We start from the raw sequence: 12,792 nt of genomic DNA on the forward strand, positions 1-12,792 counted from the left end.
TATGTTTTATACACATGCTCATATTTCTTTCAAGCAGGATCACATTAGCCCCAAGCTATTATGTTTTATACACATGCTCATATTTCTTTCAAGCAGGATCACATTAGCCCCAAGCTATTATGTTTTATACACATGCTCATATTTCTTTCAAGCAGGATCACATTAGCCCCAAGCTATTATGTTTTATACACATGCTCATATTTCTTTCAAGCAGGATCACATTAGCCCCAAGCTATTATGTTTTATACACATGCTCATATTTCTTTCAAGCAGGATCACATTAGCCCCAAGCTATTATGTTTGGAATTCACAGTAGTATGATCTAAAAATTTTGTCATCCCCGGCATTGGGCTATTGACTTTTATACAGCTAGAGCTGCATATTTAGCATTTTATATTTCCTTTACACCAATTTTTAAAAGTCATAAAAAATTAAGTTATTTTAATGTATCTCTGTAAATTTAACAAAATGATTTTTTTCTGAAAGCACTTTATCTATTATCTAATTCTACAAGTTCCCTATTACATTTCTTGTACTTTTAAAAACATTTGAATAGCTGTTCCAATTTTAAATACTTCTATCTATTTTGTACTATTTGAATAATAAACTTTTCAAAATCTTTGTAAGGAAACTCATTTTGCTTTATAATTTTCATGGTGTCATTTGTAATTCCAGAGTATGTAATTATTTACAAGTAACTTCTATTAGAAATTAAAACCAACAATTCCTATCACCTTCTTAGATGAAGGAATGTAATGAAAATATTTATATTTAAAAGAGCGTCTTACATATCATTTGCTTTTTATCCTGTATGTTTTCATATAAGTCTACTTGTAAATTTTTGGAACTTCAACATTAATTTGAGCCATTTACATTTTTTACAATCAAGTATGTCAGAATATCTACTCTTTTAATACAGAAACACTGGAAGATATATATAAGCTTACCAAACATGCAATTCCATTACAAGAAACCAGGAGAGAAATGTGTCTGGTAATTGATAACCTGAAATAGATTTCAAGGAACATAATACTTTAGGTACAAATAATTTCAAATGTAAAAATGTAAATAAATATCAGCATCATGACCACTTAACTAATATGAACAAAATGCTACAGAGTAATAAAAAAAACATTTAATAATATAAAATGATTTGTCTCAGAAATCTTAAAATAATATGCAACATCATTCACACTAAATTTCATCATGAACACTATAAAACATAGGTATAGAAGAATTGAGATTTCTACTTTTCAGAAGCTTAAATGGGCTTCATGTTGAAGGAACTTCAAACAAGCATTCTGATTATCAGATGTTCTTAGGTCAATAGAAATTTAAATTGGCTTGAAATCAAAGTTTCCACTTTTATACTTGTACACTTATAGTGGATATAATTATCTAGATACTGTAACAAACCTAAAAACAAATCAACAAGAAATGTTGAAGCCTGTACAAGAGAAATAAATATTTATCTGTAACCTGTTAATCAAATTCAAAATTACTTATCATTACACTGTTGTGCAGAGTAAAACTTAAAACTTAGCTTGTACAAATTACAGTGACCAGTAGCAAACCATAATATCTTAAACTTGTTGTGGGATACTTCAATAATCAAGAGATGTATAAATGTTTTTCAGATTGACACTTATCTCTCTGCACCACTGAGAGCTATTACACATAACTGCCATATGCCATAAATCTTGAACAAGCTCCCACCCCTACATGTGTCTACATACATTGTGACAGCATATAACATAACCATAATTTTGTAGCCCTTCACTAACAGGAAGGTGACACAACCTCCATATGCAGTTCTCCCTGTAAACATTAGCACATGATCATAGGCTCATTTTTGACAAGGCAAAGAAAATGCAGTGGAAGTGGGGAGGAAGGATGGGACGGTGTTGTCTGTTTTATTAGTTTTGTTTTTGTAACAGGTCAGAAATGGCTATGTCAATTATACTGCCAGAAAACCTCATTTCAACAGTGACCACTTAGCAGGAGCAGATGGGTTTAATGCTTGCCATTCTCCCCTGTTTGATGCAGATTTCTGTTGAGTATTTCCTGTGAGGTAATGCCAGCAACTCAGGGGGTTCCAATGGCACCAAGCATAAGAAACATAAGATATAGTTCATCATGTAACATTTGAACTGATATGTCTTGCCTTCTTCCATTCGTTTACTTTTTTGTTATCATTGAAGAATTTTCAATGTGTTGGAATGTGTAAAAAAATCAAGATAAACACAGGGAGGTGCCATGGTTTGTACAAATGACATGGAAATGACTGAAAAACACAACAAGCAAAAATCATTACACAAGCCCCTCTGGGTAGACTGGAGAATGGCAACTGGGGGGAGGCAAAAACCAGAGGAAAAGTAAACTGCCCAATAATATAAGCAATGGGAGACAAATGTATTAGTTGTGGTCCACATACCAGTCTGTGAGATCTCCTCGAAAGGCCAGCAATGAAAAGTGTTAAGAGAGACTGTGACATGTCAAAACTGGCAGGAGGAGATGTAAAAAAGCCTATGGTCAGACTCACCCAAAGAAGAGTATGTGAGATGGATGAGTTGGTGATCCTAATCAGTTAAAGTAGAAAAGGACAAATCTAGAGAGGAGGAGATTCTGTCAAAATAAAAAATAGATAACAGCAGTTTCCACAAAAATGGATAGCAATGGACAGTCTGTACAGGATACAAAAGACAATAGATCAAAATGCTTGTATAATGATGAAAATAAAATAGAAGGGATGGAGATAGAAGATAACATCTGATCTTCCTCTTGGATAGCTAAAGTCTTTGAAAGAAATGAGTGGGCTAGAAACATCAAGTCCTTATGACAGAGTATGGGAGACATCTAAGGCATAAAAGTCTGAACAACGATGACCACCAACAAGAGGAAATTATGTCTTGAGAGCCAAATAATACAAAGAACAGGAGACTAATGGCTCAAATGGTGACAAGTAATGCCCAAAGAGCCATACACAGGTTCCCGTAGGAGAGAGGGACCAGACAAGGAGGGGGGTGAACAAAGAAGAAATTATTGCCTGGCAAGAGGCAGAAGTTTATGGACAATGCTCCATGGTAACCTACATTTGGTAAAATAGGCCATAGATAAAAAGCCAGGTAAAAAAAGGGAAGTACGATTTAGAGAAGAAGGACTATATGTCTGAAAGCAGTGGCAAAGAACCAGTGGCATTAAACAGATTATATACATTGATAAAGGGAAAGAGTAGAAGACTGACAGGATTGAGGGAGAAAATGGGCTACTTCTTGGGAAAATCTCCCAGGTAAAGGTGAAGGTGCAACGCTCTGTCATGAAAAATGAAAGATTGAGATCAACTGAGGAGAGACCTTCAACTTGGGTGTCGCAAAAGCATTGATACAAGGTGATACCACAATTAAAACAAATCCAACAGAAGATTAAAGGATGTTAAAAAACACTCCATGGGTTTGGTTTGTTTTGAATTTCATGAAAAGCTACACGAGGGCTATCTACCCTAGCCATCTCTAAATTAGCAGTAAAAAACTAGAGGGAAAGCAGCTAGTCATCACCATCCATTCCCAACTCTAGAGCTACTATTTTACCAATGAATAGTAGGTTTGACCATCACTTTATAATGTTCCCACAGCTGAAAGTGCAAGCATGTTTGGTGGGATGGGGATTTGAACACATGACCTTCAGACTGCGAGTCAAGCTCCCTAACCACCTGGCCATGCCACTCCTTGGGATGTTGTAAGGTGAATACAATGACTGTAGGCCCAAGAAAGGAAATCCAGAGTTAGAAATCACAGGTCCCAAAAGCACATGCCTCCCTAGTGATTGACTGAAGTAATGACTGTACAACTATTCGAGTGGATCATCATAAGATCCTCAGGCAACCATGACCAAAGAGGGCGAGTCCAATAAGCCTCAATCACCTCCAGAAAGTTGATATGAAAATACCATCCTCCCCCATACAGAAATAGAAGCATTGGTGAAAAGATCAAAGTCAAACCAAAAGGGGGCTTGGTATATCCAGGAATACATTGAAACGATTAAGCCACCATGGCAGAGGGATGTAGAAAGGAAGACAGAGACGCAACGGCAGATAAGAGAATGCAGGACATGTTCCACTGGTCCTGTAGAGTTTATTAAAGGGGATGCATGTGTGCATGACTGTGAGGAATCAGGTCTCCTAGGGAAGCAAGAGTCCCCAAATGCAGGAGAGAAGTGCATTGTATACCAAAATTTCCTTGGCACAAATACGCAAGGGAGAGAATTGAACCCAACATGTGCAGGGGTTGAGGTAAACACCCACGTGGACAAGAAACTGAGTGGGAGTCAAAATGGATTTAGAAGGTTAGATGCAGGACAATGCAGAGTTAGGACAGAAGGAGGTACAAGAAGTAAAACAAAGAAAGAGAATTTGTGATATACAGTTAAAAAAAAGAGTATCACATACCTGATTCATGAGCATAGCAAATATAAAAGGAGGAAATGTTATTTCATTATAGAGAGATCAGCCAGAAACAAAGGCAGAAGGTAAACCTTTCCAATAGTTTAATTTTATGAAACAATATATATATATATATATATTATTTTTTTTTGTCTTTATATAACTTGATACAGTCAATTGTAAATGATCTAATCAAACTTGTCTTGTTCCACAAAAAACGTTTATTTTCCTATCATAATGCAATATCATACTTAAAATGATATACAAAGTGACAAAGAAAGCTTTTCTCAAGCTTTAATAAAATGAGGATTGTAATTGTGACAGAAATTGTTCACAAACATCTGTTCTTTTTAGTAACATATGACCAACCTAAGCTTTTATCACTTTGTTCTGATCTTTATGTAGTCTCTGCCAAATGGGAAGCCATAGTGACTTGTGCAGTTGAAAAGGAGAGAGAGAAAAAAAAAGGGGGGCTTTTCTTAGATGCTTATATCATTAACCCATGACTTCTCAAAGCTAAGATGTAGGCAGTTACATAACACCATGACAAAAGGTGTAGGTATAAAGTGAGAGACTACAATCAACAAAACTACAATTATATTGAAGTTACAAGGCCCAAACTGGCACTATTTTTTCAAAAGTATTTACTTTTTTAGTAGGGGTATACAAGTAAAAATTATCTTCACAAAAAAATTAAGAAATTCACAAAAACTAATGTTTTTTGTTCACACTGAGGTGAAATCAACCCAAAATCAAAATTTTAAAATATTTTTTGTGTCAAATGAAATAAAATTTTTATTGAATAAACTAGTAGATATAACTGTCCTACTGAAAGTAATTCAGCAGTATAAGAGAGTGTACAAAAAGTGGTTACGGCAGAAATTACATGCAAACAAAAATTCATTGTTAAGTATTTTTTCTACATCTTTATCATTTTACCCCAAATGTACATCATAATATGCTTAAGTTGTACATTTAGCAGTTAACTATTTACTGTTGGCCTGTGATGAATACTCTTAACAACATTAAGCCCAGAGTAGTGTGTTGGGCAGCCCCCAGGAAATAATTCAAAATTCTAAGCTTGTTAGGACACTTCTTGGGCTAGTTTTACTACACTAATTGATTCTGGTGATGGTCATCCCAAAGCTGTGAATAGGGACAGTGAACAGTCGTACAAAATAGCATACATTATAATAAGAATTCAACCTTGAAGTATTAAAAAATGTGTTGTAGAATGACTACAATCTTATTTTCTGTACATTTTTCAATTCTATAGTGTAATTTTGCCCTTGGACAATGGATGCACTACCACAGATACCAGAGTTAAGAAAAACATTTTAACTCGGAAAATAGAAACTATCACTATCCCTATTTTACAGACAAAAAGACATTTTTTGAGGACATAAAAATTAAAACTAGGCAGGACTGTGAAAAAAGATACTTTAACTACTTAGGTCATTGGATCTATTGAATGTCTGAAGTTTTAGTTCTCACTTTATTGGTCACTACAATATGAATTTCGATGTATATATATATATATATATATATAATCACTGAGATTTAAAGTAGCAAATACATTTACCTAAAGAGTGTCCCATGTAAGTCTTTAAACACATTAATGTACATCTTGGTATTTTTTTTTAAATATTCTGTTTAATTTTCTTTATTAACATAGTGCATGAGCAAAAACTAATAATTTTTCCAGTGAAATTAATTACTTACGAGTAAAGAATGTGGAAATATTCACATCATCAACACAAGCTTCATATAAAAAAACTGCAGAAGCCATCAATCTCTGAAGAGCAAACAAAAATAATTCAAGTTAGATAAATCTGATAAACTTACTTATACAAACTACGATCAAAATAATATACTCAAGAAATAAATAAAAAATTCAAACACATCCTTGTACATCAAATCACATAAGCAAGAACTCAATTCATCAATTAATTATGATAGTAATCACTGTTTATTCTATGGTGCACCCACGTCACTAAAACAAATTTATTAACTCTTCCAGCATTAAATTTTTTTATATTTTACAATCATCTTACCAAAACATCTGATATATTTACATTTTGTAACGTGCTGTCTGTTGCGTTAAATGCTTTATCTTGAGATAGCATCATGTGGTTTTCACCAATTGAAAAGTTTGTTTGTTTGTTCTGAATTTCATGCAAAGCTACACAAGAGCTATCTGCACTAGCCATCCGTAATTTAGCAGTAAAAGACTAGAGGGAAGGCAGCTAGTCATCACTACCAACAGCCAGCTCTAGGGATACTCTTTTACCAACGAATAGTGGGATTGACTATCACATTATAATGCACACACGGTTGAAAGGGTGAGCAGATTTAGTAGGATGGGAATTCAAACCTGCAACCATTAGATTTTGAGTCAAGTGCCATAACTATCTAGCCATGCCAGGCTTCCAAATGAAAAGACAATGTTGATATAAAATTAAATATACACACATTCTCTCATAAGCTTGAATAAATAACTCTGTGGTACTAACATGTTGAATAGTTAGCTAGCTGTAGAAAATGTGGTGCTCAATATGTAGGCAAGACTTCATAGTTTCTTTAGAGGCAGAATGAATGGCTACAAATCCATTGCAAAAAAAGAAGTACTCAAATTTCTTCTATCAATACTAGCTTCCCAGAGCATACTTTTGAAAAATTTCTAGTACAGCCCATAGAATACCTACAAATTAAACTTTTCAACAGTTTACATGCTAAATGTGTGGAAAGAGAGAGGTACTGGATGAAAACACTAGTTATAATAAAAACTCAAATTACTGATATTGAAAAGCTAGAATATAAAATAAGAACCTCCTATCTTTTCCATTTGCTGAGATATCACTACATTTAGCAAATCAAACACAGTGGGCACTGACCACCTCTTTCATTTTTGAAAATACTTGCTTACGTACATCAAATTCTGTCTACGATGTCTGAGTAACCAATTGAAAGCCCAGAATGTCCCTCACATTGTTTTCTCAACCTCTAGATGGTGGGAAATTCCCAAGATTTTTTCTTTGTCTCAAATGTTAGAAGGATGGGGTAAGTGAAAATATTGTCCAAAAAACAATATTTCTTTTTTACCTAGTTTAGTTAGTAAGCCTGATAAATTAAGAGTGGAAATCTGCAATATTGATAGAGTAATTTATAATACTTAGTTATTTCAAAATGCATATATAAAACCTAAAAAAATTATTTTGTTCTAAATCCTCCACATGCAAAACTTGACAAGACTTAGCAAATTATAGCAAGCAGGTAAACGAGTACAATGTTTGTAAGTAGAAGAAATCATTGTTTTCTTTATTTCTTGATTTACTGTTCTATGTTTTAGGCACAGTAACTGAAATTTAAGAACTTATTTGTAAATAGTAATAATATATGTACACATACGTAATGTATTATAATCGAAATGTGACTGTATTTTACAAAATACTGGTACACTAGAAGAAACTTTTAAAAGGCCAGATTTATACTACTGAATACGATAACATGAGCACCGTTTATATATAGATGTATAATGTTACAAGATTTAAGGTATTCAAACTAAACATTTATGGTTTCTTGTTACAATTTATAGTCATTCTAGACCAAAAACTCCATAAATGACATCTATTTCCTCATTTTTTTATGTTGGTTACGATGTCAGTCAAATCAACCAAACCAATACAGAGATACAACAGTGAAAATAACAGATAAAATATTGTTTTTTCAAAAAAAAAAAGTTTGATAATTATATGGAGGTTATACAGATATTGAATGTGAAATTTGACAATTTTCTGATGCATAAAAGTATTTTTAATCATAACATCAAAATTACTTTGCATGTTGGATAGTCAACATTCAAAAAGAAAACAATGCACTAACAAACCATTACTTAAAAATCTTAAAAGTTCATAAAAAAAATCTGTAATGTTTAATGATAATCTGCTAAATTTTATGAAGATATGCAAACTGTATTAAAAGTTATAGTATGAAAACTATAACAAGTACAAAATGTTTACAAGGTCAGTCCCTGGGACAAAGCCCATAGTTAGAGAGTTAATGTTACCAATTTTTAAGTAATCAATGTTTTATCCAGTTGCTTACACGTCGGCCACATAGTCATGAGCACAAACATAGAACAAACAGGGCTAAAGCAAAATAGTTCATAACAAAACCTATTAAAGGTTTATCAAACAAAAGATCTAAAAATTTTTACATTATCTTGCAAGGGCTATCAGTTTACAAACTTACCTTTGTTCAATACAACATAAGTATATGTGCCTCCAAGTTTGACGAGTAATGTAGACTTGCTATTATTTATTATTTGTCATCACTTATACCCAAAACAACAACTGCTAATGAATTTAAGAATAAGGTTTACCTCACAGTAACATTTACTGATTGAAGTATAGAACTTACTAAATTAGAACCAGTTACCTAACACTTGCAGAATTAAATACCCAACTATTAGCTTTTCTTGCAATAGAGCCATTGGCAGTAACATCCTTAATTATAACAATATATTAGATAACATAACATAGATGAAGAGTTACACAACATTTTATCCTATAAATATGATTGTACTCCATCCCCTTACACTTTTACCCATTGATTACGTGCTCATCAGTAACCTTGATATCATGACTAATGAGGATTTACAACTGTTAATGAGTAAAGTTCAAAATTCCATGATTTTCCAAAAATAATTGAAAATGCACAAAAAAGTAATTATCACATCACTCACTAAAGTTTTACATAAATAGAGCAAAAAATAGAACTTAAAAGTAATCCTATTCAGAAACTTGGCAAATAAAGTTAAAAAGGTAATCAATAAATTCATAACATAGTTAAAGATATTCACAATTAACAACAATGAATGTGTCATGAATCAAAAGATTTAGATTATTTATATAGTAGATATGTCATCACTCCTGCAGATAAAGCAGCTAACAAGTTTTCATTTGTAAATGGTTTTATAACTTTATGTAAAGGCATGGGGTTTAATTTCAATATGTTAAAATATCCATGTAATGAAGTCCATAGACACATAAAAATGGCATTTCTGTTTCATCAGACTTTAGTATACAATTAAATAGATCAAACAATGTTAAGCCTAAATTACTTTGGATTCTAAAAGTACAAATACAGGTTTCATTATGGCAATAAAAATGCTATAGCCAAGGAATTGTCAATTATTATAGGTAATTGTATGAAATACAAAAAACAGCATTAAAGAAATAATGCAATGTTATAAAAAAAAAGTATTAATCCATGTGTAATCATTGGTAATTCCATTTAATGTTAAGAGAAAATTAAAGACTTTGAAACTATAACAGTATAAACTTTTGATTTCAGTGATCTCTACACCAGTTTTCCTATTGATAAAATTAAAGAGTTTTCATGAACAATTTTAAAGTTTTTGATAATTTTGGTAAATTACTTTTCTGCTTCTGTAAACACAAAACTTTCTATGACATGTCACTCATGAAAATTACCAGTGTTTCTGTTAAATAAATTTTAGCAGGCCATGAAGTTTTTACTTGATAATACATTTCTGCAATTTGGCCAACATGTCTTCAAACAGGTACAAGGAATTCCAATGGGTGGTAACTTCAGCTCACCAGTTGTAGATCTATATTTATTTGGACTACAATTTTCTTACATTACAAACCTTACTTAGATAGACTAAAGTAAATCTTTGCACATCAGTTATGCTTGCAGATATATATATATACTCCTAAACCAAATTATTAAGGTTTTCTTGGCACATCTTTCTTTATAAATTTATCTGCGAGAGCGCACTCTAGAAAAAAGCTTTTCTATTAGAAATAAAGCAAACCATTTAGATTTAGATATCACCATCATTAATTGTGTTAAACTTTAAAGTTATAAACTTTTTATTAACAAATAGGAATATTCCAAATAAGTTATGTTACAATGTTTACATTTTCAGCTTATTAGATACAAAAGAATTTGTCCATCACTAAAAGATTTTATAGATAAAGCACATAAATTCACTCACAATTTTCATACCCGAAGTTTCTCATTGCTAAAATTAAACACAAAATTCATTAAATTGTATGGAAAAATCAACAATATTCTTCTTAAATATTATGGGTTTACAAGTTTCATAGAGTATCACAAACTCTTTAAAACTTTCACATCTACACTGACTCCTTGGGATTTCATTTTAGGTAATAGTAAAAGCTTTAGTTTATTGATCACCACTGGTTTTACCAAACGTTAAGTTATTATCATGAAGAGTTAATATTAGCTAAGCTTGACATTACAACATCAGAAGTTTAGTATTTTTGCACTCATTCAATGTATTATTTTTGTAGAACTTTCATATTTCTTCAATCTTATCATGTTTATTTTCAGGTTTTTGAGAAGACTGAAAATTATTTATTACTTCTTGCAAGCACAAAGAGTAGTTAAGTCAGACTGGTAATAAAAATCTTTCACATAACCTATAACTACATATTAAGTTTAGCTAGTTGTTTTCTTGTGGTTACATTTATTTAACATTGTCATATTATAATGATCAAGTCAGCTATTACTTTATTTTTTATCTATTATTTTGCATTTTCATAAACAATTGTTTTGTTTGTGGCAAGGTAAAGTTGATTCAATTAACCCAACATGGTTTAAACTGAAACATATGGATTTAACTGTCCAAATGTAGGATAGCCTCTCACACTATATAGTTCAAGTGCCATAATGAGTTATCTTTGGCAAAATTCCAAACAAATATACATCAATGACTATGGTTCAAAACAAGAACTAGTGTTTGCGGGTTCCATAAGTAAGGTATGCTATTTTGTTTATTTCTTGTTACTTCAATTAATAATAGTAGTTATACTAGTTAGTATACCATGGGCATAGGCAATTACATTTTATTTTAATTGTTGTTTATCCTTGTACTTTTATTATAAAGACTGTTCTGTATTGTTAGCTTAAAATTTGTATTTAGGACTAAACCTCCTAGGCTGGCCGAACATCGTGATGAAACAATACATTCTACCCTTTATAATTAGAAACATAAGAAAAGTATATTTAATTAGCTATACTAACGGAAGGTTGAGTTTTTTGTTTTGCTCAACTATTAGGTTGTCAAGAAATTAATGTCGCATTTTGGAACACTTTCATTAACCCCCCCCCCACACAAAAAAAACATACATCATACATAATAGTTAAACGAACCACCTAAATGTCACATTAGTGTAGCCTATATAATGTGTAAAGTTTAGTACACTCTAATCCTTTATAGTGATGGCACACGATGAGACACACATTCGGCATGTAATGCTGTTTGAAACAACGCCTCTGTAGCCAAAAAGAATATCAAAGAAGTTTATGGATATGTTTTGAACATTCGTAAGTGTCAACGATGGTTCGGCAAATTTTGTTCAGGTGACTTTAGCTTTAAAAACTGTAATGGCATGGGCCGACATGTTGGAATTGATATTGATGCTGTGAAGATGCTTGTTAAGTCTAACCTAAGGCAACATACTCGTGAAATGGTCCTGAAATTGCATGTCTCTCATGAAACAATATGTAAATATCTAAGGAATATGGGAAAACTCCATAAAGAAGGTACTTGGGTGCCTCACGAAATATCCGATGATCATTGTTTCGAACATGTGAACGTTGCTTCATCTCTTCTGGCACATAATGGGCGTCAACCATTTTTAAACAGAATTGTTACTGGTGATAAAAATAGATTCCCTATGTCAATATTAAATGCCAAAAACAATGGCTCAGTCCTAAACAAAAACCACTTCCGACCCCAAAACCTGGACTCCATCCGCAGAAAATGATGCTTTGCATTTGATGGGATATCAAAGGAATAATTCATTTCGAACTCCTCAATCCACAGCAAACTGTCAATGCAGAGATCTGTAGTCAGCAACTAGAACGTTTAAATCAAGACCTTTATCAGAAACACCCTCCACTCATCATTCGGAAAGGTGTTCTTCTTCTCCATGACAATGCACGTCCACATGTGGGCATGTTTGATGCAACACAAGATTATGGAGTTGGGTTGGGAAGTTCTCCTCCACCCACCATATTCACCAGATATGGAACCGTAAGATTACCATCTTTTTCGTTTGCTGCAAAACCATCTTAATGGGAAAACATATGCAAATGTGGAAGGTGTTAAAGAGGACATCGACATGTATTTTGCTCTAAAGTCTAGTGATTTCTTTAATCAGGGCATTAACAACCTGATTGTAAGATGGAAAAGCATTATTGATAAGAATGGAGACTATTTCATTTAATAAATGTTAGTTTTGATACATAAGTTGTTCGAGTTTTTTCATCTAAAAAAAAAAGTGACATTAATTTCTTGA

General features: G+C 32.4%; 1 protein-coding gene across 3 annotated transcripts in view; it reads right to left on the reverse strand.

The window, feature by feature from the left end:
* The window catches only part of LOC106459401 (ubiquinol-cytochrome-c reductase complex assembly factor 1-like), a 53,849-nt gene that overhangs the window by 26,833 nt on the left and 14,224 nt on the right, over positions 1-12,792 (reverse strand). For all 3 annotated transcript variants that reach the window (XM_013919021.2, XM_013919029.2, XM_022386011.1), the window contains exons 4-5: positions 6,161-6,233; positions 948-1,005 (exon numbers count right to left, since the gene is read on the reverse strand). In XM_013919021.2, coding sequence (XP_013774475.1) covers positions 948-1,005; positions 6,161-6,233 — 131 coding nt within the window. The remainder of the gene's footprint in view (positions 1-947; positions 1,006-6,160; positions 6,234-12,792) is intronic.

This window comes from Limulus polyphemus, unplaced genomic scaffold (assembly GCF_000517525.1).
Source record: "Limulus polyphemus unplaced genomic scaffold, Limulus_polyphemus-2.1.2 Scaffold27, whole genome shotgun sequence".
NCBI lineage: Eukaryota > Metazoa > Arthropoda > Merostomata > Xiphosura > Limulidae > Limulus > Limulus polyphemus.